This window comes from Peromyscus maniculatus, chromosome 10 (genome assembly GCF_049852395.1).
Source record: "Peromyscus maniculatus bairdii isolate BWxNUB_F1_BW_parent chromosome 10, HU_Pman_BW_mat_3.1, whole genome shotgun sequence".
In the NCBI taxonomy this organism is placed as follows: domain Eukaryota; kingdom Metazoa; phylum Chordata; class Mammalia; order Rodentia; family Cricetidae; genus Peromyscus; species Peromyscus maniculatus.
In genome coordinates this window covers 88,706,424-88,732,210 of record NC_134861.1, presented here as the reverse complement: position 1 = coordinate 88,732,210, position 25,787 = coordinate 88,706,424, and the positions used below count along the sequence as shown (strand labels likewise).

Sequence of the window (25,787 nt, the reverse complement as noted above, 5' to 3'; positions counted from 1 at the left end):
ATAGGGAATATGACTTCTGGATGTGGGTGCTCTCCCTCGGGGTCTTCCTCAGTCATTAGCCTCCCTGCTAGCTTCAGGGTCCAGAAGGACTCTCAACTGGCTTCAAGCATCTATTGAACCAAGGAACTGTTTTTGAAGTCTTCCGTTGCGAGCTCTTGATTAATTACATTTTTTTTTTAAAAAAAAAAGTCCCTATGCCTACCCATTACATTCTCCCTTTTTAACATAATAAGACAGCAATAAAATAACTCAGTATGAGTTTTTCTCTTCACTGACATCTTTACTAAACACGTAGAGTGATGGATAGTTTGTTTTGTTTTTTCTTAAATGCTATTATTATTTCTGGCTCCCTTACACCAACTAAATGTAAGAACTCTGGATGGAAATAAAAAATTGAACAGATAGATGACTATAATGACAACATTGCATATTGGGGCAGGTAGATACAGTCATCAGCTAGGGTGGACTACATATCCAGGCTAGCCTGAGATACAGAGTGAGACCCTCTATCCAAAGACCTTGGACCAGAGAGATGGCTCCAAGCTTAAAAGCACAGGCATGGCTGTGGTGATATTTTATTTGTGCTCAAATGTGGTGGGATTTTATTAGTGTTTTAATAAATAAAGCTTGCCTGGAGAGTCGAGGAAGAGGCAAGCCATTATAAGTAAACAAGGAAGTCAGGCAACTGTAGCACCTGCCTTTAATCCTAACAATTGGCAGGCTGGCATCTGTCTGGATCTCTGTGTGTTCAAGGCCACACTGGAAACAGAGCCAGGTGTGGTGGCACTTGCCTTAAATTCCAACACTAGTTAACCATGGATCTCTGTACAGACAGATAGGAATTGAGAGAGCTGGGTATTAAAGAGGAAGTGATGTAACTGGACAGTGAGAGCAAATTAGATGGCAGAACAGCAAGGCATATAGGTGTGGGTGGACAGTAATTATCTGGCATTGGATGCTGCAGAGTTGGTGAGGTGATGTTAGCTTGTGGCTGTCCTATTCCTCTGATCTCTCTCAGACTTTAGTCCCTATGTCTGGCTCCATGACTTTTATTTAATGAGGCCATTAGAAGGTCATCTACAATTGGTGACCAGTGATTGTGGCAAGAATTCACTGAAAAGCTGCTTGTTACAGGCCCCCTTTCTCAGGTCTGAGCTGCAAGGCTCAGGCCAAGCTGTACATGGCCAGAGTTTCTTTGGTTTCTTCTCTTGTGGTAGGTGGTGGGCTCTCTCTGGATTCCCATCTCAGACTGCTCCCACACTAGTTAGCTGATTTGAAATTCCCTCAGATTTCTACTGTTCTACACAGTCAACTGACTTGGTAAGTTAATTCAGATGTCTTAAAGCATGAAATTAGTTTAAAGAGAATTTTTTCCCCCATATTCAAAAATGAGAAACATTTTTACTATGGAAGGAATTGGCTCTCTGTTTGATAATACATTAGGCTATCTGAAAGCAGAACAATTAAATGAGAGGAAAATTAATATGGATGAGATGTACATAGCATCAATTATAAATATTATGTGTTTGATCATTTTTGTTTTAGCATTAAAATGGTTAGTCAGTTTAAGTGCCAACCTAAAAGCTTTAGAAAAATCTGTTTAAATGAATCACAGAGAAATTCAGATGCAGACCAAAGCATTTAAAGGTGGACATTTTTCAGGATTGACTTTAGAAAAACCTGTTAAAATGTATTATAGAGAGATTCAGACCTGGACAGAAGGTGAAGGTGAAATTATCTCAGGATTGAATTATATGGTTACAGAGATACAGCCTCAGGTTTCCAGACAGCTAATTTTAATCTACCCAAAAATCTTAGAGGAACTGCCAAATGCTCACAGTGTGAACAAGCTAACTGGACTCCAGTGGAAATGTTAGATTTAAGGAGATATAAAGAAGGTATAGTATCATATGGCATGCATTCTTGATTTGTAAAGCAGATGTTAAACTCGTGGTCAACTTGTAATAGAATTATCCCTCAGGCCTAAAAAGAGTTAATTATAGGTGTCCTAGAGGCCAATTCACAGTTATAGTGGGGAACATGGTTTAAAGAGGAGGCAAATCGATAAACTAATGATATAGAACTAGAGGTGTGGAAATTTCCCAGGATCAGCTTCTTGGAGAAGGCAATTATGCTGATCCACAAAATCAATATTTATAGGATAACCAAACCTTAATTCTATGCTGCATGGCAGACATGAATGCATGGAACAGAATTGAGGCAGAAAAAAAAATTGAATCATTTCTGAAAGTTATACCCGGCCCCAGAGATTTCTTCAAGGATTTCTTACAAAGGCTGTCTCCTGCAGTATATAGAGTGATACCAAATTCAGAAGCTAGACTGAAAAGAATGGAATCTTTGGCTTTAGAGAATGCAAATGCAGCATGCCAAAGAATAATCAGGCTATTGAAGGCAAGATCAGCACCCTGGGAGGACTGGATCAGGGACACAATTAGTATTGAGTCTCATGACCAAGATGATATGTGGATAGGAGGGGTGATATCAAGAGCTTTGAGGAAGAATAAGAAGGTCAGATGTTTTAATTACAGTAAACAAGGTCATATCAAAAGGGAGTCTAACAGGGAATTAATAGAAACAATGTTTATTCAAGGAACAATGGCAGGAGAATGCCCCACCCTTCTGGATTTTGCCCAAGGTAAACATTGGGCTAACAAATGCAGATCCATAAGGGACAGACAAGGTAATCCTTTTTTTCTTCCATTGGAAAACTCCCTGAGGGGCCTCACACACGCACCCACAGCAAATTCAGTTCAGGCCTTTCCTGCCATGAGTGAAGAAACCACTTCTGAGAGCAATTAAAAAACCAAATGCCTATTGGAATCAACCAGGCTGTTTAGGGTGATAGAACAGTGGTAGCAGAGAGAACAGGAAGTTCGGGAGAAACCAAAAAGCAAATGGTTTTACAAACTTTTATAAATGAACAAAACCAAAATTAAAAATAGAATAAATGATGTTCTCTTAGAAGTCTGGTAGACAAAGGTGCAGATGTTACAATAACTGCACCAGAATTTTAGCCTTCAAATTGGCCCCTTCAAGAAGTAAATGTTCAGCTGTTAGGGATTGGAACATTATCTCAAGTGAAACAGAGTGCAAGATGGCTTGAATGTAGATGGTCAGAAGGACAGAGAGGAAAGGCCATATGTGGTTAATATTGTTATGAATTTATGGGGCCATGATCCATTACAACAATGGAATATCAGATTAACATTCCTTCAACCCCAGAAAGAAACCATGAACTAACACATGTTTCTGAAAGAAATAGTAGGAGATATTATAAAGAGCAGTCATTGGCCATCTATATTGTACAAGAACAGGGCACAACAATTGCTGATCTTTCAAAGACACCAACAGCTCTACCTTTAAAACAATGAATAGAAAAGTCTGTAATGGTTCAGCAATGGCCTTTAACAGCAGAGAAGCTGCAGGCTTTAGAAGAGCTGGTATAAGAACAGTTAAATGCTCATAATATTGGACATCCAACCAGACCTTGGAATTCTCCTGTATTTGTTATTAAAAAGAAATCTGATAAATGGAGAATGGTAACAGATCTAAGAACAATTAACAAAGTAATTCAGCCAAGGAGCTGTCCACAATGTGAAAATCCTTTGCCTACTTTATTACCTAAAAGACGAAGCCTTATAGTTATCAATTTAAAAGACGGTTTCTTTTCAATACCTTTACCAGAAAAAGACAGAGAAAGATTTGCCTTCACAGTGCCTACTTATAATAATTCTAAGCTGGTTAAGATTTATCAATGGAGGATTCTTGTGGTATGGTATTTTCCCCAAATATGGTGCATGCCAATAAACTTGTCTGGGGTCAGAGACAGAGCAGCCACAATATTAAACATAAAGGATAGGTAGTGGTAGCACATGCCCTTAATCCTATCATTCCAGAGGCAGAAATGCAGACAGGCATGGTGTCTCATCACACCTTTAATCCCAGAAAGCAAGCCTTTAATCCCAGGGAGTGGTGGTAGAAAGCAGAAAGGTATATAAGGCGTGAGGATCAGAAACTAGAAGCATTTGGCCTGGTTAAGCATTTGGCTCATTAAGTTTTCGGGCTTTGGAGCACAGTTCAGCTGAGACCCAGTCTGGATGAGGATTCAGAGGCCTCCAGTCTGAGGAAACAAGACCAGCTGAGGATCCAGCGAGGTGAGGTAGCTATGGCTTGTTCTGTCTCTCTGATCTACCAGCATTGACCCCAATAACTGGCCTCAGGTTTGATTTTATTAATAAGACTCTTTAACATTCCTGCTACAGATTCTCTTACAGGAAATGTGAAATAGCCCAACCCTGTGCCAATATTTTTTATGACAACCAATGGAAATAATGTGTAAACAATTTCCTAAAACTATAATTTATCATTGCATGGATGATATTTTACTAGCTGATTCAAATACAGATACTTTAGAAAGAAGGTTAGAAGAAAATGTTGCCTTGTTGGGGATTGCAAATTCCTCCTGAAAAGACACAAAGAGGAGACTCTATTAATTATTTAGGATATAAAATAGGTCTACCAAAAGTTTACCGCAAAAGGTGCAAATTAGGAGAAATCAATTACGGACTCTTAATGACTTTCAAAGATTATTCGGAGACATTTCCATCTATGAACTGTTGTTGAGGTACAACATGATGAACTCAGCAATTTGTTCAAAACCTGAGAAGATGACAGGGACTTAAATAGTCCAATAGAATTATCAGCTGAAGATGAGAAAGAATTGGCCTTTGTGGAATAGAAAGTACAGGAAGCATATGTGGATTGTGTGGATCCAAAGCTTGGTTGCATTTTGGTTATTTTACCTTCTAGGCATTCTCACACAAAAATTTTAATGCAGAGGGAAGATATTTCATTGGAACAGATATTTTTACCAAATAAACAGAGTAAAAAATTATAAACTTATGTGGATAAGTTCTCTGACTTGATTTCCAAATAATAACTGAGACTTTGTCAATTAGCTCGAATAATCCCAGCAGAAATTGTAGTACCTTTAAGGATGACGTTGATAAATTATGGGTAGAAAGTGAACCTTGGGAAAGTGTGTTTGATATATTGTGCACCCCAATAAACTTACCAGGTGGTCAGAAAACAGAACAGTCACTAAATTAAACATAGAGGTCAGACAGTGGTAGCATATGCCTTTGATCACATAATTCCAGAGACAGAGATCTCTGTGAATTCAAGGCCACACTGAAAACAGCCAGGCATGGTGACACACACCTTTCATCCCAGCACTTGAGATCTCATTTCTTGCTTGGGAAAGACACATGCCTTCAATCAGAGGAGGAGATGGCGGGAAGCAGAAAGGTATGTAAGACATGAGGACCAGGAACTAGAGGCTTTTTAAGCTTTTAGGCTTTTAGCAGCAGTTCAGATGAGATCCATTAGGTGAGAACTCAGAGTCTTCCAGTTTTAGGAAATAAAATGAGCTGAGAAGTTGGCAAGACCTTTTAAGATTTGTGTTATAGCAAAGAGCTTGCAGTAAGTTTTTGGGAGAGATTAGCAGCAAACATCCCAAAAGAGATATAATTCAACTTATAAAGAGAGGCGATTGTATTCTGCCTCGCACTGTATGGGAAACACCCATATCTGGAGCCCATACATTTTATACAGATGCAAACAAACAAGGAAAGGCAGGTTACAAGTCAGAAAATTTAAGTAAAGTGGTTCAAAGTTCTTGGAACTGTATGCTATTCTGTTGATATTAATGGATTTTTCAGAACCTTTCAACATAGTTACTGACTCTCAGTATGCTGAAAGAGTGGTATTACATATTGACTACAGAATTTATCCATGATGAATCAGAATTACCTTCACTACTTAGTCATTTACAATACATAATCAGAAATAGCAAGCATCCCTTATGTATAGCTCATATGTGGTGGTATTGTGTTCCCCAAAATATTGTGTACCTTAATAAATTTATCTGGCATCAGAGAACAGAAAAGCCACTAGTTAGGCAGTGATAGCACACGCCTTTAATCCTAGCATTCCAGAGGCAGAAATCCATCTAAGATCTCTGTGAGTTCAAGGCCACATTGGAAACAGCCAGGCATGGTGACTCACGCCTTTAATCCCAGAAAGCAAGCCTTTAATCCTAGGGAGTGATGGTAGAAAGCAGAAAGGTATATAAGGCATGAGGACCAGAAACTAGAAGCATTTGGCTGGTTAAGCATGTGGCTGGTTAAGCTTCAGGCTTTCAAGCAGCAGTTCAGCTGACACCCATTCCGGATGAGGACTCAGAGGCCTCCAGTCTGAGGAGACAAGACCAGCTGAGGATCCGGCGAGGTGAGATAGCTGTGGCTTGTTCTGTTTCTCTGACCTTCCAGTATTCACCCCAATAACTGGCCTCGGGTTTGATTTTATCAATAAGAACTTTTAAGAATCCTGCTACACTCATATCCAAACCCATATGTGTCTGCCAGGCCCTCTAGCACAAGGTAATGATGAGATTGATAAACTATTGATAGGGAATGTGCTTAAGGCCTCAGAATTTCATAAAAACCATCATGCCAATAGTAAAGGTTTAAAAAACGATTTTTCCATAACCTGGCAACAAGCCAAAGAAATTATAAGAAAATGTCCTACTTGTTCTTTTTAACAATCAGACTCTGCTACCAGCAGGATGTAACCCAAAGGGTACTCAGAGGAATGAAATCGGGAAGATGGATGTGTTTCAGTTGCAGAATTTGTATATTGAGACTTCCTCAGGATTTCTGAAAAGGCTGATTTGGTAATCACACATTTGCTAGAACTTATGGCCATCATGGGTATACCTGCACAAATTAAAACTGACAATGCTCCAGAACACCTCTCTGGTAAATTGAAACAATTTTTTGCTTATTACAATATAAAGCATATTACGTGTATACCACATAATCCTACAGGCCAAGAAGTCATAGGAAGATCAAACCTAACTCAAAATGATATGCTAAATAAACAGAAAGGGGTAACAACCCCCCCAGAAATAGATTACATAATGCTCTATTAACTTTAATTTTTGTCAAAGCTAATGAGAAAGACACAACAGCTGTGGAGAGACATAGAGAGATAATAGAAAAAAACTACAGAATTAAATCAGCCCATATACTTTAAGGATGTGCTGACCTCAGAATGGAAACCAGGATATGTGTTACGTTGGGGATGAAGATTTGCCTTTGTTTCTACTGGAGAAGAAGAGCTATGGATACTATCAAAATTGATAGAGGTTTGATTTGAACAAGAGAGACCTCTTAATTAGAAGAGGTGATAGTTTATCAATCAACATGACCATCCAATTTAAACTAACTTATACCACTAACAAATGCTTATCATTCAACCAGGTATAACTTGCCAAAAGGAAACCTCCCCAAAGTTAGGCTTGGGAAAAAGTTTTTGTTTCTGTCCTTCAGGAGAATGGAAGCTAAGGAATCTGAAGAACACTTGACAAATGAGACATCTGAAAAAAAGGACATATCATCCTGAAAAAAAAAAATGTCTCAAGAATAAAAAAGTAAATTGGCCTATTGGTATATCACATATATAATTTTGTAAGTCTTCATAAATGTTTGTTTCTGCTCTTCTCTACAGATACTTAACACAAATGATCTTTATGTAGTCTGAGTTCAATTAAAAATTAAAGCTGGTTTTGGAGTTAGAGAATGGTTCTCTCCTTTTCTAAACCCAAGCATTTTTGTTAAAAGGAAAATGCAAAATCTCTCTATCATGTCAGAAGATCCATCTGATATGGGACAGAAGTAAACCAAAATTAAAGGTAGATTTTATTGTCACTAATTTCTCAATTCTTTGGTTCTATTTTGATTCTTTAAACTTTCCTTAAGGTATGAATATATCAAAATTTATAATATATATATTAAACTTTTGTGATGGTATTACTGGTCATATAGAGTACTAACTAATTCTAGAAAAAAAATGGCTTCATTTAGCTGCCTATATTTTTTGTGTTGGAGTCTCTATCAGGTTTCTGCAGGGAATCATGACCAGGCCTAACAGTGAATTTGAAGTCTCCAGAAAGATGATAGGGCCCACAATGAAGATTCCGTGTAGACAATGGTAATACCACTAAGCTGACAAATATCACCCAAAGATCAGTTTTGGACTACAAACTGCTCAGGACAATTTCAAGATGGCTAGCTGAGATGATGCCATCTGATAGATTATTGGTGCAAGGACTTGAGATAAGCCCTGAACTTTTTTTAAAGATGGGGTCTCTGTGTAGATTTCAAGCCTGTCCTGGAACTCACTCTATAGGCCAGGCTGGCCTTGAACTCACAGAGATCCACCTACCTCTGCCTCCCAAGTGCTGCAATTAAAGGCGTGCACCACCACCACACAGCAAGCCCTGAACTTTTGCGTTATGCAGACCCTGGACAACAAATGATACAGCTACCTCTTCCAGGAATTGACTATTAACCCATATTTTTTCTTTATAGGATCCCCTAAAGATGCCTTTGCCCACAAAAAGCAGGAAGCAATTTTAAGAACACAAGGCCCATATTACCAAGAGGTAGGGTGGGTAGATTTTGGTCTTTCAATGGGTTTTGGATAATTGTCATTGTTTAGGATGATGGTTACAAGTTATTTTTGTTAATTGTCAGGAAAGAGGCTAAACAAAGGAGATTAGATTTAAGGTTCTTGTTTGATAAGAGGTAGATAATTAAATCTACTCTGAAAGAAAAAAGGTATAGAAATGATAGAATAAAAGGCAGAGTATGGAATCTACTCTGAAAGAAAAATGAGAGGATATAGATGTGATATAGATTAAAAGGTAGATTATTGAATCTACTTTTAAAAGACAACTGCTAGTTTTAAATATTTTACATTGGATTGGATTTTTATATATTGTATACAAGTTATATATATTAATACAAATTTGAGATTGATTTTGTTAGAAAATGCTATATATATATTGCTAATCTTCTTCAGGACATTGTACCCATATAGTCCATTTAACAATGTAATATAATTTGCTAATCCTTGAAAGTTATTATTACCAACTAATTAGGATATAAAGAAATGAAAGTTAGTAGTTAGACATTACAATCAGCTTTGTAGTCATATTAGGTATGTTTTTAAGGTCAAGCAGAGATACATTTTAGATAGACAGGTCATCTTCAAACCCTTCAGAGATCAATAGAATATGACATTTAAGATGATTTAATAACATAATTTTTTTCCTTTTTTTATGACTATGACTCATGTCTGCTTCTGGCAGCACCAATCTATTATAGAGAAGATATGGGCATTGAAGAAACTCCATATGGAGTTAACTTTCATTGTGGCAAATGTTAGCCACTAGGCAAGAAATGCCCCTACATCAACTGCTTTGACAGTATTCTATCCAAATGGACAAGCAGGACAAAAAACAAAGGACTACTGATCCTTGCCATGTCAAGTGTGATTGCAGCTTTGGCAACAGGTGTCCTCTGAGGCCAGGACAATATGGCACCATCACTGAAGGGGCTTTGCAATATGGAATAGATAATGTCTCTTTCCTTCAAAGGCAGCTGAATAGGCAGTGGACTGATGGTTCCTGGTGTGCAGTGAACAGTAGCTGGAACAGCTATTATTGGATGAGCAACTTGGCTGATGGAGTCTGGCCTCTCAGGGGTAGGCTGGCATTTAATAAAGAAGATGAAGCTACCCATAGGACGAAAAGAAGGGGAAGTCAAACTCCAAAAACCCCAGCTAGTTGGAGAATTTAAAATCCTGAATTATAACCTGACACTGGTGGAATAAAAGTTTATCTGGTACATGGAATACTCACACTGAATGTGGGATTGAGTTGTAGGTCTTGTGTACATCCTGCTTCATAAATGAGTCTCTCAGATATACTAAGCCAGTAGGCCAAAGATGATGACACAATGTCGCAGGGAAACCTCGGGTGACAGTCTAGGAAGCTGGCTGTTTCTGTCATAACCCACACTCCATGGAATTTGCTTTTTTGCACTTCCTGTTTTATGAGGTAATATTATTTCCTTCTCGGTCTCTGAGGAAGTTGAAAATGAGATGGTTATAGTTATAGATGTCCTTGTTAAGAAATTCAGAAAAGAAACTTACTAAGAGGTATTAAGTGTGGAAGTTTGAAAGGCATCATAAGATAGTTTGCTGTTGGTAATACAAGAGTGGATAGAAAGTGAATTAGGTACATATTGGACTCACCAAGATATGATATATAATGGAATATTTTCTTTGAATTTGTCAAATAAAAATGAACTAGACACCGTTAATGTTATTGCTTGTATATATGTATATAGTTATCGTACTTATTGTATATAGTTTTTCTTATATTAGTTATAACTTTTTTATTTTTATTAGACAAAAAGGGGGAAATGTAGTGATATTTTATTTGTGCTTTAATAAATAAAGCTTGCCTGGAGATCAGAGTAAAATGCAAGCCATTATAAGTAAACTAAGAAGTCAGGCAACAGTAGCACATGCCTTTATTCCTATCACTTGGCGGGCAGGGATCTGTCTGGATCTCTGTGATTTCAAGGCCACACTGAAAACAGAGCCAGGTGTGTTGGCTGTCTCCTTCTCCAAACCCAAGCTCATTGCTGAAAGAAAAAAAAATAGGAGATTCTGTCTCATATCAGAAGAGGCACCTGGTGGGGACAAAGGAAAAAAAAATCTAGGGATCATTGTTGTCGAGATTCTATTTCTCTCCATGCTTAGTCTTGATGCCTCAGAATCCTTCCTCACATGTCATGTCTACTTCAGATTCAAACTTTCCATTTTGATATTAATAATGTTCAAGTTTTCCATAGTGAAAAATAAATCTTTCCAATCCATAAAGTCTCCAAAAGGAAGATGGGGCCCCCAACAACGATTCTACCAGTTCCATAATAACGCCATTGAACCAAAAAGAACACCACTCAATGATCAGCTTTGTACTACAGACTCTTAGGACAGTTCCAAGATGAGGTGGTGCATAATATTACGTTTGTAGCCAGAATGTCAGATAAACTTTGCTCACTACTCTGTGACTGGCTACAATGGTTATGGCGCTCCTCTTGAGACTTAATCATTTAGCTTTCTTACAGGAGCCCACAGAGATACTGTCATCCACTAGACAGCAGGAAGCAATTTTTTTTTCTCCAGCTAGACTCATTTTTATGATACAGAACTGAATACAATTTTTTAGACATCACTAATAAAACAGAAACCACTTGTCATCACACAACTTAGAGGAAAACGTACTTTTTACAATTCTTTACAGACAGAAACCTAGAAATACTAAATCTAGGTAAATGTGAAGAATCTTCAATATATACAAGTTCAGCCAAGTCCTTTAGATGCAATTTCTTTTGGGTTCACAGCAACACTTTTTGTAATATTGTATGTTTTATAAATTCCAATAAGTCTATCGGAAATTTCAAACATATTATTCCGAAGAGAAATTATTATGACCTGGGCATTTTTTGTTTGTTCATATATGTAAAATGCAACAATGGACACATTTTTAAAATCCAGGGCTGCATCGATCTCATTCATGAAGTAGAGGGGAGTGGGTTTGTAATGGTGAAGAGCAAACACTAAGGCCAATGAACTAAGGGTTTTCTCTCCTCCTGAAAGGTTAAAGATCTTCTTCCAACTTTTCTTAGGTGGTCGAACACTGAACATGATTCCTTCTGAAAAGGGATCCAAACTATCCACAAGCTCTAGTTCAGCATCCCCTCCCAAAGTCAGCATCTGGTAGTTTTCCTTTAATTTATTTGTTATTACATAAAAACCTGCCATAAATTCATTCAGTCTTTGTTTTCGAAGATCTTCATATGCTTGTCTAAAATTATCTCTTTCAGAAGTAATTTTGTCCAACTCTGCTTCTCTTTGCAAATATAATTCTTCCTTTTTTTTATACTCTGCAATGGCACCAAGATTTGGTTTCATTTCATGACATTGAGTTTCCAAAAGTGCAATCTGATTTGTTATAGAACCTGGATCCTTGATTGCCTCAAGATCCTCTGGGCTTAGAACTGACACTGTCTCAACAGGATTATCTTCTACAGGATGCAATTTTATTTTTGAAATCTCTTTTTGCCAGTATTTTATTTTAGAATTATGTTCAGCAATGTGGCCATCTATTTGCTCAAGTTTCAACTTAACACTAAGTGCATCTTTCTGAAGAGCATGTTCATTTTCTTGAATGACTTTTAGTTCCTGAAGTAGATTACGATGTTCTTTCTGGATTTCTGGTAACGACTCCTCTGCAGCATTTGTATTTTTGATGACTTCCTCTGCTTTGTCTTCAATATTTTTTAATTCTGCTTTTAAATCATTTGTTTCTTTCTCAGTGTCTTTTATTTCTTTCTCTGTGCGGAAGACAGAATCTTGTGCCTTTTTAAGATTTCTGTCAGCAGTCTTGATTGCTACCTGGGCCTTAGTAATAGCAGAAGCACATTCATCCAGCTGCTTATTTATCATATCAAGTTTGGTTTGCTGAGCCTTGAGTTTTCGGTTGTTGATTTCTATGATGGTATCGTGCAATCGCTTAACCTCAGCTTCTACTTTACCAGCTTTCTCAGCCACAGCGTCATATTCTTTTTTAAAAGCACTGACATTTTCTTCTAGCAATTTCTGTTTCTTTTTATCAGGGGCTGTAGTAAGCACATTAGTTTCCACTTCTTTAATTTGTACAGTCAAATACTCTTCTTGCTCTGACAGACCCTGGATGCTTGCAGTGAACTTTTCTAGTGTATTTCTCATTTCTCGTTCACTATGCCTTAACTTAACGACTGCTTCTTCATGTTGTACTTTCTGTTCTTGGATTTGCATTGCTTGTTTAGAATGTCTTTCCAACTGGGATTCCATCTTATTTACCTCTTCCTCAGAGATTTCCACGATAACCTACGAACCCATTCTTCCTCTCATTACTTTACTTCCACCGCCAGTCATTGTCCCTGACTGCTCTATGATCTGGCCCTGTAGAGTCACTACTCTCCACCGTCTGTCTTTTTGATAAGCTACTCTTGTAGCTTGATCCAAGTTGTCAGCCATTAAGGTATCTCGTAAAGCAAAGTAAAAAGCTTGGCGAATTTCCTCATTGTTTACTTTCACTAAATCAAATAACCGAGGAGTGTTTTCAGGAGTTTGAATTTTGGTCATTTTTTTTGGCCCACGCTGCCATCTTATCCAAACCTATAAAAGTGGCGACACCAATATTATGTCGTTTAAGGAAGTTTACACATTCTTGGGCTGTATCAATAGAATCAACAACAATGTAGTCTAGTGCATGGCAACAGGATGAAATAGCAATGTCATATTTTTCATCAATAGCTCCCAAGTCTCCCAATCTTCCATATATTCCTGGGATCCTGCCAGATTTTTTTTCTTGAATTATTGCATCAAGTACTTTCCCTCTACTTCGATTTGTTGCTAAGGAATTCTTTGCTTCTTCAACTTTTTGGAAAAGATCATGAACCAAACTTCTCAAGTTTATTTCTTCTTGTGTTAATTTCTGAAGTTCTTTTTCTTTCTCCTTTAATTCTCGTTGAGTCTGAGGGAGCTTTGTGTTTATATCTCCAATTGCAGCTTTCCTTTCTTTGAGAGTCTCAGAAGCTGTAATTAGAGCTTCCTTTGCCTTACTTAGCTGAGACACTGCTGTATTATGCCGACTGAGATAGATATCGAGTTCTGACTGAGCGACTTCCATCTTTGAACGTGCTTCATTTACTGATTTGTTAAAACCCATAAGTTCCTTTTCTTGACTCTCCTTTTCTTTCTGAAGCCCTTGTGTTTCTTGTTTAAGGCTGTCCATAACTTCTTTTAACTTTTTTTCTTCTTTCTCCCGTTCTTTCTCAAGAGAACTGCTTTTAGTTGTTGTCTCACTTATGGTACTCTTGCTCTTGGCAGGTATACCTTTCAGCTCGTCGACCTTTTCTTTATCTTTTTGAAGTTGTTTCTCCAGCTTTTTGGCTTTACTTGTAGCATGTTTTAATTTTTCCCTAATTTGAACATCTTCTAAATCTAGCTGTGTAAATTTTTCTTTATTTTCTTCAATAAACTTTGTAACTTTATTGAGTTTCTTTTCTATATCCTTTACAGCTGAATTCTTAGCTTTCATTTCATTTGAAAGCATATTGCTCCTCTCAGTAATTTCCTTAGTATCTTCATGAATTTTTTCCTTTTGGGTTTTCATTTCAGCAATTCTTTTTTGCAGATCATAAATGTGATATTGACAGATATGATTCTTTTTTTTAAATATTTCATTTTCCAGGGTAAGGAACTCAATGGCTATGTTTTTCTCCCCTTCTAGGGCGTCCTTTTCCTTTTCCACCATTTTAACTCTGTTTAACTTTTCTCCTCTGTTTTCATTTAATATTTCAACTCTCCGACATAAGACTTTAATAGGTTCATTTAGCCGTCCACAGCCAATTATATCTTCTAAATACTCAAGCATACCCTCATCATGTTCAGTCTGGCCTTTTGGTTTCATCATAGCAATCTCTTCGACTTCACCCTGCAAGATTAAAAATCGATTATGGTCCAAGTCAATTCCATGGCTTCTAAGAAGATTTCCAACATCTTTAAATGTTCTCTTTTTCCCACTTATATGATAAACAGAAGTGTTATCTCTGTAGGCTGTTCTAGATACACAGAAGTTACTGTTAGGAATGACTTCATAGTCATCCCCTTCCTTATCAATTATCTTTTGAAAATGAACTTCTACAGTACAACTCTGAATATCCTTATGTTCATCAGAATTATGTATCAATACTGACAGCTTTTTAGACCTTATTTTTGTGCTCGATAGCCAAACACAAAAAGCATAGAATCAATAACATTGGATTTTCCACTGCCATTTGGACCAATAATACAGGAAAAGCGCTTATGGAAAGGACCCAGAATTTTCTCTCCAGCATAGGACTTGAAGTTTTGGTTTACAATATGAGTGATCATTAGCCGAGGAGCTCCAGCTTCACTGGCCATTGCTGGAGGCGGGGGTGGAGGAATGCTATTCAAAATCTCTTCCAAACTTCTGTTATCAAGTTCCTCACCTGGAGTCTCTGCAGCTGCAGCGCTGTCCGCTCCGCTGTCTGGTTGCTCGGGGTCCCCATTGCTGTGGGCGCCGTCTGGGGAGGGCGGCGGCCCTTCCTCCTGGTGGCAGACCGAGGAGGGCTTGGTGCCCTTACGCCGCATGGTGGCTGTCGGCAGGTCCCGCTCCGCGCAGGGCTGCCAACCGGGCGACGGCCGACCCCCCTCCCCGGGCCTCGCTCCGACCAGCGTCTCCGCTCCAGCAGGAAGCAATTTTAAGAAAATAACATTCCTTCTCCCAAAAGGTTTTATTTTCTCAGGGTTATGGATAAATGTAATAGATGGGGGGGGGGGGGGGAGTGAGAAACAATAATATTTAGACTCAAGATTCTCTTTTGGAAAAGAAAAAAGAAGAATAGATAGGATTGGATATTAAGGTAGTTATTATATCTACTGGTAAACTATTAGCAACCTATCAGCCTAAGATAATTAGCAATGATATGGATTCTTGTATATTGATACAAATATAAACTATTTTTCTATTCCTATTGAAGACAACTTTTATATTGATACAAATTCAAAACAATACAACTACATAGCTTTGGGTTTTTTGTAAAAAAAAAATTTGTTTTTTTAAATTTTAGTGTCTTCATTTTTCAAAACAAGTTCCTTTTTTAAGGTTTAGCATACATTCTCTTTTATTATGAGGAAGTGAGTCCTAAAGTCGAGTACTTAAGAATGAACCTGAGCACTCCAATTGTTATCAGGTGAAGTCACCAAGCCTGACAACTTGAGTTGAGTCCCCAGAACCTACACAGTAAAAGGAGAGAGCTGTCCCTGATCTTCACCTGCCTGCCATGGCATGCACACACACACACACACACACACACACACACACGCACGCACGCACGCACGCACACAGGCACACAGGCACACGCACATACAAATGTAACAGATTTTTTCAAACTGAATATTTTAAACAACTATTTGCTTGTGCTTTCTATGTGTCAAGCACTATTGAGAATGGAGCAGTAAATAAAACAGATAGAGCTGCCCTCACCCAGCTAATGTCCTAGCTTCATTGACATCAGCTTTTAGCTCCAACAGGACCCTTGTCATAGAAATATAAACCTTCAACCTCACTAAATATAATGCATACATAAGATACCATGGCTGTGATGGTTAATCTTCATTGTCAATGCGGCTATGTTTAGAATCACCTCTGGACGTTCAGGGCGTTGCCAGAGAAGTTGGACAGAGCAGGGAGGCCACCCCATGACTTGGTGTCCTGGACTGAAGAAAAAGAAATGAGAAAGCCAGCTGAGTGCTTGCATCATTTCTCTCTGAGCTCTGACCAGCCATGTGACCCCCTGTCCTGTCACCAGCCTTTCCTGCTGTGAAGGGTTGATTGCATTTTCTCAAACCATGAACCAGATGAATCCTTCCCTCCTTAAGTGGCTTTTATGTGAAATGTCAGGACAAGTTCTTAGCCTATGTAGGTAGGATGACCTTGAATGTCTGTTCCTGTTTCTACCGACAGAATGTTGGGATAACAAGGGAGTACCATGTGCCCCGTTTAATGGACTTCAAAGGTCCAGTTGAGGGTTTTGTGTATAGTAGGAAAGCATTGTCAAGTGAGGTACATCCCAGGGAGCTAGGGACCCAGGAATGCTATGGGAAGGCTATATAGTGGCATGTTCTCTGAAAAAGAAAGAAGGGAAGGAAGGAAGGAAGGAAGGAAGGAAGGAAGGAAGGAAGGAAGAAAGAAAGAAAGAAAGAAAGAAAGAAAGAAAGAACGAAAGAACGAAAGAACGAAAGAAGGAAAGAGAGAAAACACAACAATATGTATGAAACCTAAAACTTCAAAAATAACAGTTAAAGAAAATTATGGTTATGTGAAATACACACCTGCTCACTTCTGATTCTATATCTACTTTATATGTCAAAGCCCTTTATAACCTCTAATTTTTCCGTAGTGCTGGAGATCAAACCAAAGAGCAAAATGCAAGCTGTGCATGCGCCCAACAATGGCTGAACCCCACACCTCAAACTTCATGTACTCTTTACACACTGTAAAGCTGAAGATGGAGCCCAGGGCCTCATAGGCATTGGGCAAGCACCCTGCCATTGAGTATATCTCCATTTTAACTAAAAATTTACTTTTTGTTTTTTTAACTTGTAAAATTTGTTTTTTTTATTTAGGTATATGCACAAGTACACATGTAATGTGTTTAATAATGCACACAAATGCTGGTATCCACACAGATTACTTCACCAGGGTCTGGAGCTCCAGGCAGTAGAGAGCCACCTGATATGGGTACAGGAAACTGAACTTGAGCACTTTGAAAGAGCCCCAAGCCTGTGTGTGCTTTTGAGCCATCTCTCTGGCTCCAGGGTCTTTGGATAGAGAGTCTCACTCTGTATCCCAGGCTGGCCTGGATATTTAGTCCACTGTAGTAGGTAGCCATTCCAGCTTTGATCTGGAACTTCCAACCCCCATCGAGACTTCGGCAACTGTCACACCTACAAGGCGGGCCAAGGGAGGTGCCTGGAGACCCGAGATTTGGATGGGCCAGCACGCTCTTGGTTCAGGGACCCTGAATGGTAGAGATGGACCGAACAGATCTTCAGAGAACACTGCTGGATTTCGATACACTTTCCCCAGACCCCAAAACCTACCTATCCCTTAATTTGTAAGTTATGCCATTAAATCAATATCCTTTTAACTATGTGGAGTAGCCTTAATAATTTCACCAATATCTGGAACACAACGTGGGGCACGAACCCATGACCCTGCGATTAAGAGTCTCATGCCCTACTGAGTGGACTAGCTGATGAGCTGTGTCAGATAAAGAATTAAGAAAAGTATTAACTGAGTCCTTGTCGTTTGACAATGCTAATGCAGAATGCAGAAGAATACTTACACCATTAAAGATCAGATCATCTCCTCTGGAAGAAGGGATTCAATATACTAATGGTGTTCCGTCTCTTTACTACAGTAATGAGGCTTGGATAGGAGAGACAAATCCCAGAGGTGAAAGAAGGCCCCGTAGTACCAAATGTTTTAAATGTGGTATACCAGGTCATATAATTAAAACTGTACATGGAGTACTCCTAGAAGTAATGCTCCTTCTAGGAATAGCCTAAACAGTAGACCCCAACCACCTCCTGGATTATGTAAAAGATGTGGCAAAGGCTGACACTGGACCAGTGAGTGCAGATCAAAAATAGATATACAAGGCAACCCTTTACTGGTGGGAAACGCCTCAGGGGGCCTCTTGCAGGCCTCCAAATCAAATGTAGTACGAACATTCCCAGCCACTGTGGAAGAAATTCCTCTCCAGGACAACTGAATAAACCAATGCCTAATGTAAAAACTGATACTGCAATGGATGATAAAACAGCTTTGATAGATGGATCACAGTTTACAAAGAACACTATAAAACAAATATTTTGGCAGACTTCCATAAATGAACAAAGACCAAAACTTAGAATTCGAATTAATGGCCTGGTTCTGGAGGGCCTGGTAGACACAGGTGCAGATGTGACTGTAATTACACCAAAATATTGGCATCCAAATTGGCCTCTTCAAGAGGTAGATGTCCAACTTTTAGGGATTGGCTCCCTATCTCAGATAAAACAGAGTTTGAGATGGGTTGAATGCATAGGGCCAGAAGGACAGAGAGGAAGGTTGAAACCATATGTAGCAAATGTAGCAGTAAATCTTTGGGGCCGAGATCTGTTACAACACTGGAATACCCAGATTAAAATTCCTACACTTTCAGAAAAGAAATACAGACCAATGCATGTTTCTAAAAATAATATCATGACATGCTATAAAAATCAGTCACCAACCATTCAGGCTGTTCACAAACAGAGCACAACTGTTGTTCAACTCTCAGAAGTACCAACTGCCTTACCTTCAAAATTGCTAACTAATAAACCTGTCTGGGTTGGACAATGGCCTTTGACAAAGGAGAAGCTACAAGCTTTAGAACAGCTGGTTCAAGAGCAGTTAAATGCTCAACACATTGAAGAATCTACCAGCCCTTGGAATTCTCCTCTATTTGTTATCAAAAAAAGTCTGGTAATTGGAGAATGCTGACAGATCTGAGAGCTATTAATAAAATAATTCAGCCTATGGGCTCCCTACAGACTGGGATGCCCTTGCCCTCTCTGCTACCCAAAGAATGGCCTATAATAGTTATTGACTTAAAAGATTGTTTCTTTACCATACCCTTACAAGAAAATAATAGAGAAAAATTTGCCTTCACAGTATCTAATTATAATAATTCTCAGTCAGTCAAGAGATATCAATGGAAGGTCCTCCCACAGGGAATGTTAAACAGCCCTACTTTGTGCCAATACTTTGTATAAAAACCATTGGAGATAATTCATGTAATGTTTCCACAATCCATAATTTATCACTATATAGATGATATCCTATTAGATATCAAAAGGTGGATACATTAGATCCAAAGTTAGATACATTAGAAAGCATGTTTGAAGAAGTAAAAAAAGTTTTGCCTCACTGGGGAATGCAAATTCCTCCTGAAAAATACAAAGAGGAGATTCTATTAATTACTTAGGATATAAGATAGAGCTACAAAAAATTAGACCCCAAAAGGTACAACTAAGGAGAGATCGATTGAAGACTCTTAATGATTTTCAAAAATTATTAGGATGCATTTCCAACTTACTGGGTATCATGGGAATATGCAAAGATGGACTACAAAATTTGGCTAATACTCTAGAAGGGGACAAAGAATTAAAAAGTCCAAGAGAATTATAAGCCAAAGCTGAGAAGGAATTGGCTCTAGTAGAAAAGGCAATTCGAGAAGCACACGTGGATTGTGTGGATCCAGAACTTAAATGTGTTCTTGTCATATTCCCCTCCAGACATTCCCCAACAGGTATTTTGATGCAGAGGGAAGATATTATATTGGAATGCATATTCCTACCATGTAAGCCAAATAAGAAATTAAAGGCTTATATAGAAAAGATCTCTGATTTTATTCAAAAGGGTAAATTAAGACTTTGCCAGTTGACAGGAATGGACCCAGCAGAAATTGTAGTACCTTTAACTAATGAGGAAATTTCATCACTATGGAAAGATAATAAATACTGGCAGAGAGGCTGCAGTAACTTTTTGGGAGAGATTAACAACCACTATCCCAAAAGTAAGAGACTAGAATTCATAAAGAAGACTGAATGGGTCCTTCCTCACATTGTATGACAAAAGCCAATTTTCTGAGTCCTCACATTGTATACTGATGCAAACAAACCAGGGAAAGCTGGATTAAATCAGTAGACTTAAGTAAAGTGGTACAAAGTCCACACAGCTCTGTACAAAAGGCAGAACTGTATGCCATTCTTATGGTATTGATGGACTTCACAGAAACCCTCAATATAGTCACTGACTCTCAATATGCAGAGAGAGTTGTTTTACATATTGAAACTGCTGAATTTATTCCTGATAATACAGAATTAACTTCATTATTCATACAATTGCAGGAAATCATCAAAAAAAAAGGGAGCAACCTATATATATAACACATATCAGATCCCATACAGGTCTGCCAGGACCTCTAGCACAAGGTAATGATGAGATTGATCAGTTACTAATAGGTAATGTGCTAGAAGCCTCAGAATGTCATAAGAAATACCATATAAATAGCAAAGGTTTGAAGAAGGATTTCTCCATCACTTGCCAACAGGCTAAAGGATATTGTGAAAAAATGTCTTACTTGTTCCATCTATAACCAAACTCCATTACCTGCAGGGAGCAATCCAAAAGGTATACAAAGAAATGAAATTTGGCAGATGGATGTGTTTTATTTTGCAGGATTTGGAAGATTAAAATATGTACATCATACCATTGACACCTATTCAGGATTTCAATGGGCAACTCCTATGAGTTCTGAAAAGGCTGATTCTGTGATTACACACCTATTAGAAGTTATGGCCATCATGGGAATACCTGTACAAATTAAGACAGACAATGCCCCAGCATATGTCTCCAATAAAATGAGACAATTCTTTGCTTATTACAATATAAAGCATGTTACAGGTCTACCACACAATCACACAGGCTAAGCAGTCATAGAAAGATCCAATTGAACTTTAAAGGATATGCTAAATAAACAATAACTGGTAGCAATAACTCCTAGAACTAGACTGCATAGTGCTTTATTAACCTTGAATTTTCTCAATGCTGATGAGAAAGGAACAACAGCTGTGGAGAGACATTGGACTATAGACAAAACTCCTGAGATAAACCAACCGGTTTATTTCAAGGTTGTGCTGACCCCAGAATGGAAACCTGGATATGTTCTACGTTGGGGAAGGGGTTTTGCCTTTATTTCTGCAGGAGAAGAAAAGCTATGGATACCATCAAAATTAATAAGAATTCTATTCGAACAAGAAAAACCCCTTGATGAGGACAAGTAAAAGCTCATCCACCAATGTGACATCTCTACAAGTTGTAAGAAAAATTTAACAATCAAAGTTTTGGGTGGGGTTCTGTTTTTGTCTTTCCAGGATAATGGAAATACCCATCTTCCAAAAATCATAAGGCCTTGGATATCCAGATGTTTACAGCAGAAAGAAAGAATCTATTGGTACCAATCTACACACGGTAAAATCTCGCTGTCTAACATCTATCTCTCTATCAATCTAGAAAAGTTGTGGTTCCAATTCAATTATAAGCCAAGCTGGCTTTGGAGATGGAATTGGCTCACTCCTTCTTTAAACCCAAGCATATTGCTAAAAGAAAAGTTTGAGAGATTCTTTAGTCCCATATCAGAAGAGCCCTCTGGTGTGGGCCAGAAGGAAACCAATAAAAATGGACCATTGTCTTCTATATTCTAATTCTCTCCATGCTTACTCTTGATTTCTGAGAATCCTTTCTTACATGCTATGTCCTCTTTAAATCCAAACCTCCCATTTTTGATAACAAATAAGTTTTTCCAATAGCAATCTCAGAAGTCTCCAGAAGGAAAATGGGGCCCCAACAACAGCAACTCTACCCAATCCAGAATGATGCCATGGTAATCATCATCATACTACACTTCTTGCCAGAATTTCAGACAATCTTACCCATTACTCTAAGACTTGCTGCAGAACCTACAGTTAGTCTAACTGAGATTTAACTATCTGAGCTTTCTCACAGTACCCAACAGAGATAACTTCACCCCCTAAACAGCAGGAAGCAATTCTAAGAAAATGACGCCCCTGCTCCCTTAGGTTCCATTATTCTCAGGGTTATGGATGATGGTTATAGGGTTGGGGGTGGAAGAAAATATTAGACTCAGTATTCTAAAAAAAGGGAAAAGAAGAAAAGGAATAGATAGGTACAAGATATTATGGTAGATTATTGTAAGTAAGTAAGTAAACAAATTTAGTAAAATAGCAACCTTAGATAATTTGCACTGTAATTTGTACTGTTATGGTTTCTTATATGTTGATACAAATGTAAACTCTTTTTATATTCCTGTTTAAGATAATTTGTATACTGATACAAATACAGAACTATATTTGTTATAATGTACATATATTTCTACTTTTATTTGAATTATTTTTATATTGATACAAATGTAAATTTATATCTGTCATACTTTATGTATGTTCTACTTCTGTTTATGATATTTGGTATATTGATATATATTTAAGATTATTGTCATATTGCATATCACACTATATATTCCTACCTCTGTTATCAATATCTTGTGTATTGTCACAATTTTGAAGTCGCCGTTCTTTACCATACAGTTGCTTATAGACTGTTTACCTTGTTTATGTGAAGCCTTAGTCCTTAGGTTATTTTGGTAGATAAGATTTATAGATTTGTAGTCATCTATGCCTGTCATCTCTATACTTACATTAGTTATGTTATCCAGATTTACAGATACATAGGTCAGATGAACAGGTAATCTTCAAACACTTCACAGACCTAGAGAATATGGCATTGAAATAACTTAGAATTCTGTTGACGTGAGACACAATTGCTCCTGGCTGGACCAATTTGATCCCGAGAGAATGTTGGGCTTCTAAGACATTTCCATTTGAAAGTTTGTCTTCTTGGCAAAAAATGGCCTACTGAGCAAAGAACTGCCCTTGCCTCGACAGCTGACAGTATGAATGCAATGCTGTCCTTTCTGGACAAGCAGGACACAAGGAAAGACTCAGGCTTTAGTCTGCATCTTTTTCAAAAGGGTTTGTTTTCTTGGGGGTGGGGGATATGTTGAGGTTTTCTGACCCAGGGTGGCCTGAAATATGCAGCCACTGCAATCATCCTCCTTGGTAGAAACTAAACATTTTGGTTTTTCCAGATAGGCTTTCTCTGTATAGGCTTGGAGGCTGTCCTGGATCTGGCTCTGTAGTTAAGACTGTCCTGGAACTCACAGAGATGCACCTAGCTCTGCCTACTGAGTGTTGGGTTAAAGGCATGTGCCACCACAGCCTGGCTAAAAACTAAACCAAACTTTGAACCACAACATGAGGTGGTTTTTTTTTTTTTTTTGAAAGTGTCACTCATACGGTACTTTGATGCTAAATCATGTGCCCATTAGGGACATAGAAAGGCTCCCATAATGCCAGCGAGAGTCTAGATTTACACTACCAGTGAGGACAATGGCTTAAGTTGATGTCTCTACTATTGTCAGAGCAATTGACTCAGATCTTGAGTTACTGTAGGGGAGGGGGAAGATTTCTAAACTTAATCTTGAAGATATATTCTCACCTGAATGCTTCCCCAGGAACCTTCTGACTGAAGACCATTCTTGATGAGTGGTCAAACCCCAAACACACTGGAGGAGCTGTCCATTCAGGCGCTGCTGAGAAATGAGGCCTTGGCCATCTCTGCTCTGGAGAAACTGCCCTGGACGCTCTTCCCAGCACTGTTCAAGGACGTCTTCAATGGAAGACACACTAGGATTGTGAAGGCAATGGTGGCAGCCTGGCCTTTCCCCTGCCTCCATGTGGGGACGTTGATGAAGACTCCCAACTTGGAAACCTTCCAGATTATACTAGATGGAGTAGACATGCATCTGAAAAGAGAGTTTCACCCCGGGTAAGCAACAACCAAGTACTGTAGACTGAGCACAAGGGGCATGTGGGAGAGACCTTGGGTCAGGGAGAATGGCTTTGTAGGTGGGTCAGAGGCTTCTGATGGGGTCATGGTGCTGGAATGCAGGGGCCTTGAAACCTATTGTTTCCTGTAGTAAGGACGGTTGAGTATGGATTAGAGAACAGAGTAGAGGTAGCCAGAGAGGAAGGAGCCTATCCCTGGCTTTCCAACAACCACTAACATGGGACTAGGTAGAAATGGAGAGTAACTTAGTGGAAGGAAAGCAGTCAGCTGTACACATGCAGCTCAGGGGAGATTCCAGGACACACATGAGATCCTACGTTGGACACTTGGTGCTAAGGAGACCTTGGCAGGAGGGAAGAGCTGACATTAGGGATGTGTAGTGGAAACTTGCTGGTGTCGTGGAAACTTGCTGAGTGTTGGGGCTTGTCATGTCTGCTGACACTTTACATGTTTTACCCACAGGAGTGAGAAACTTCAGGTGCTCGACCTGAGGAATGTTCACCATGAGTTCTTGAACATATGGACTGGAAGAGAGGATGGGGCCTGTTCAGCAGAGACTGTGAATGAGAGGCCTGTAGTGAAGGACCTTCCCAGATATGCACTGAGGCGGCGGCATCTGAAGGTTTTACCTGACCTGTACCTCAGACTCCGACTGAATGAAGAGCAAACATGCTTCTTGCAGTGGGTCCAGCAGAGAAAAGACTTTCTACAGCTGCACTGTATGAACATGAAGATCTGGACTGTGCCTATGTGCACTGTCAAAGAGATCTTGAACGTTTTCCACCCAGGACACATTGAGGACCTGGAATTGAATGTGGCCTGGAATGTGTCCAAAATGGCACAATTTGCTTCCTGCCTTGGAAAGATGAGAAGTCTTCGAAAACTCTCCCTGAAAAACAAGGGCCAGAACACATTCAGGCTTGTCTACAGGACAGCAGATACTGAAAAGCATATCAGCAAGGCCTTTGCTCAGTTCTCCAAACTCCACTGTCTGCAGCATCTCTCCATTGATGACATCTTCTTTCTCAAAGACCACATGAAACAAATACTCAGGTAAGCAAGGATGCGGAGGTGGCTCAGCTAACAGAGCAAACCTTTCCAGTTCACTCTAAGGATTAGCATGTGCATGGGGCCTGCCAGTGACTGGGAACAATTATGGTGAGAGTTGTGGGTGTGACTTGATTTAGTAGACTCCAAGAGGCAGCACCCAAATGCTCAGTTTGTTCAGTCAAACTGACCTTGAGACATGTGCACCATCTTCCTCTTTATAAACTCCAGTATACACCACTCCAAATACTTTTCCCTGAACTAACTGCTTTGTCTATCTCTAGGTCCCTGACAACCAACTTGGAGACTCTCTCCATCAATAACTGCGAGATGTCAAGGTCCGACTTGAAATATTTCCCCTTGAATCGCAGCCTTCGTCAGCTAAAACATCTGGACTTTAGAGGATCCGAGTTTTTGAATTCATGTCTCCAGCCTCTTGGAATGCTGCTAGAGAATGTAGCAGGTACTCTGGAGTCTCTGGACTTGCAGGGTTGTAATATGGATGACTCTCAGCTCACTGACCTCATCCCTGCCCTCAGCAAGTGCTCCCAGCTCACCGAGGTTAACTTTTCATACAATGACTTCTCCATGCCTGTCCTGAAGGACCTTTTGTGTCACACAGCCAACTTGACCAAGATGAGTGAGGAGCACTAAC

At 39.0% G+C, this 25,787-nt stretch overlaps 1 protein-coding gene and 1 pseudogene across 1 annotated transcript; one reads left to right on the top strand and one right to left on the bottom strand.

Moving 5' to 3' along the window:
• Nucleotides 1-11,204: 11,204 nt before the first annotated feature.
• On the bottom strand, nt 11,205-15,249 carry LOC143267660 (structural maintenance of chromosomes protein 4-like; annotated as a pseudogene).
• An 8,528-nt stretch (nt 15,250-23,777) lies between these two features.
• Nucleotides 23,778-25,787, top strand: LOC143267534 (preferentially expressed antigen in melanoma-like protein 7). The gene is made up of 3 exons (XM_076545659.1): nt 23,778-24,064; nt 24,551-25,138; nt 25,417-25,787. Exons 1-3 carry the CDS (start codon nt 23,778-23,780, stop codon nt 25,784-25,786), a joined length of 1,245 nt encoding a protein of 414 aa, XP_076401774.1. The 3' UTR covers nt 25,787.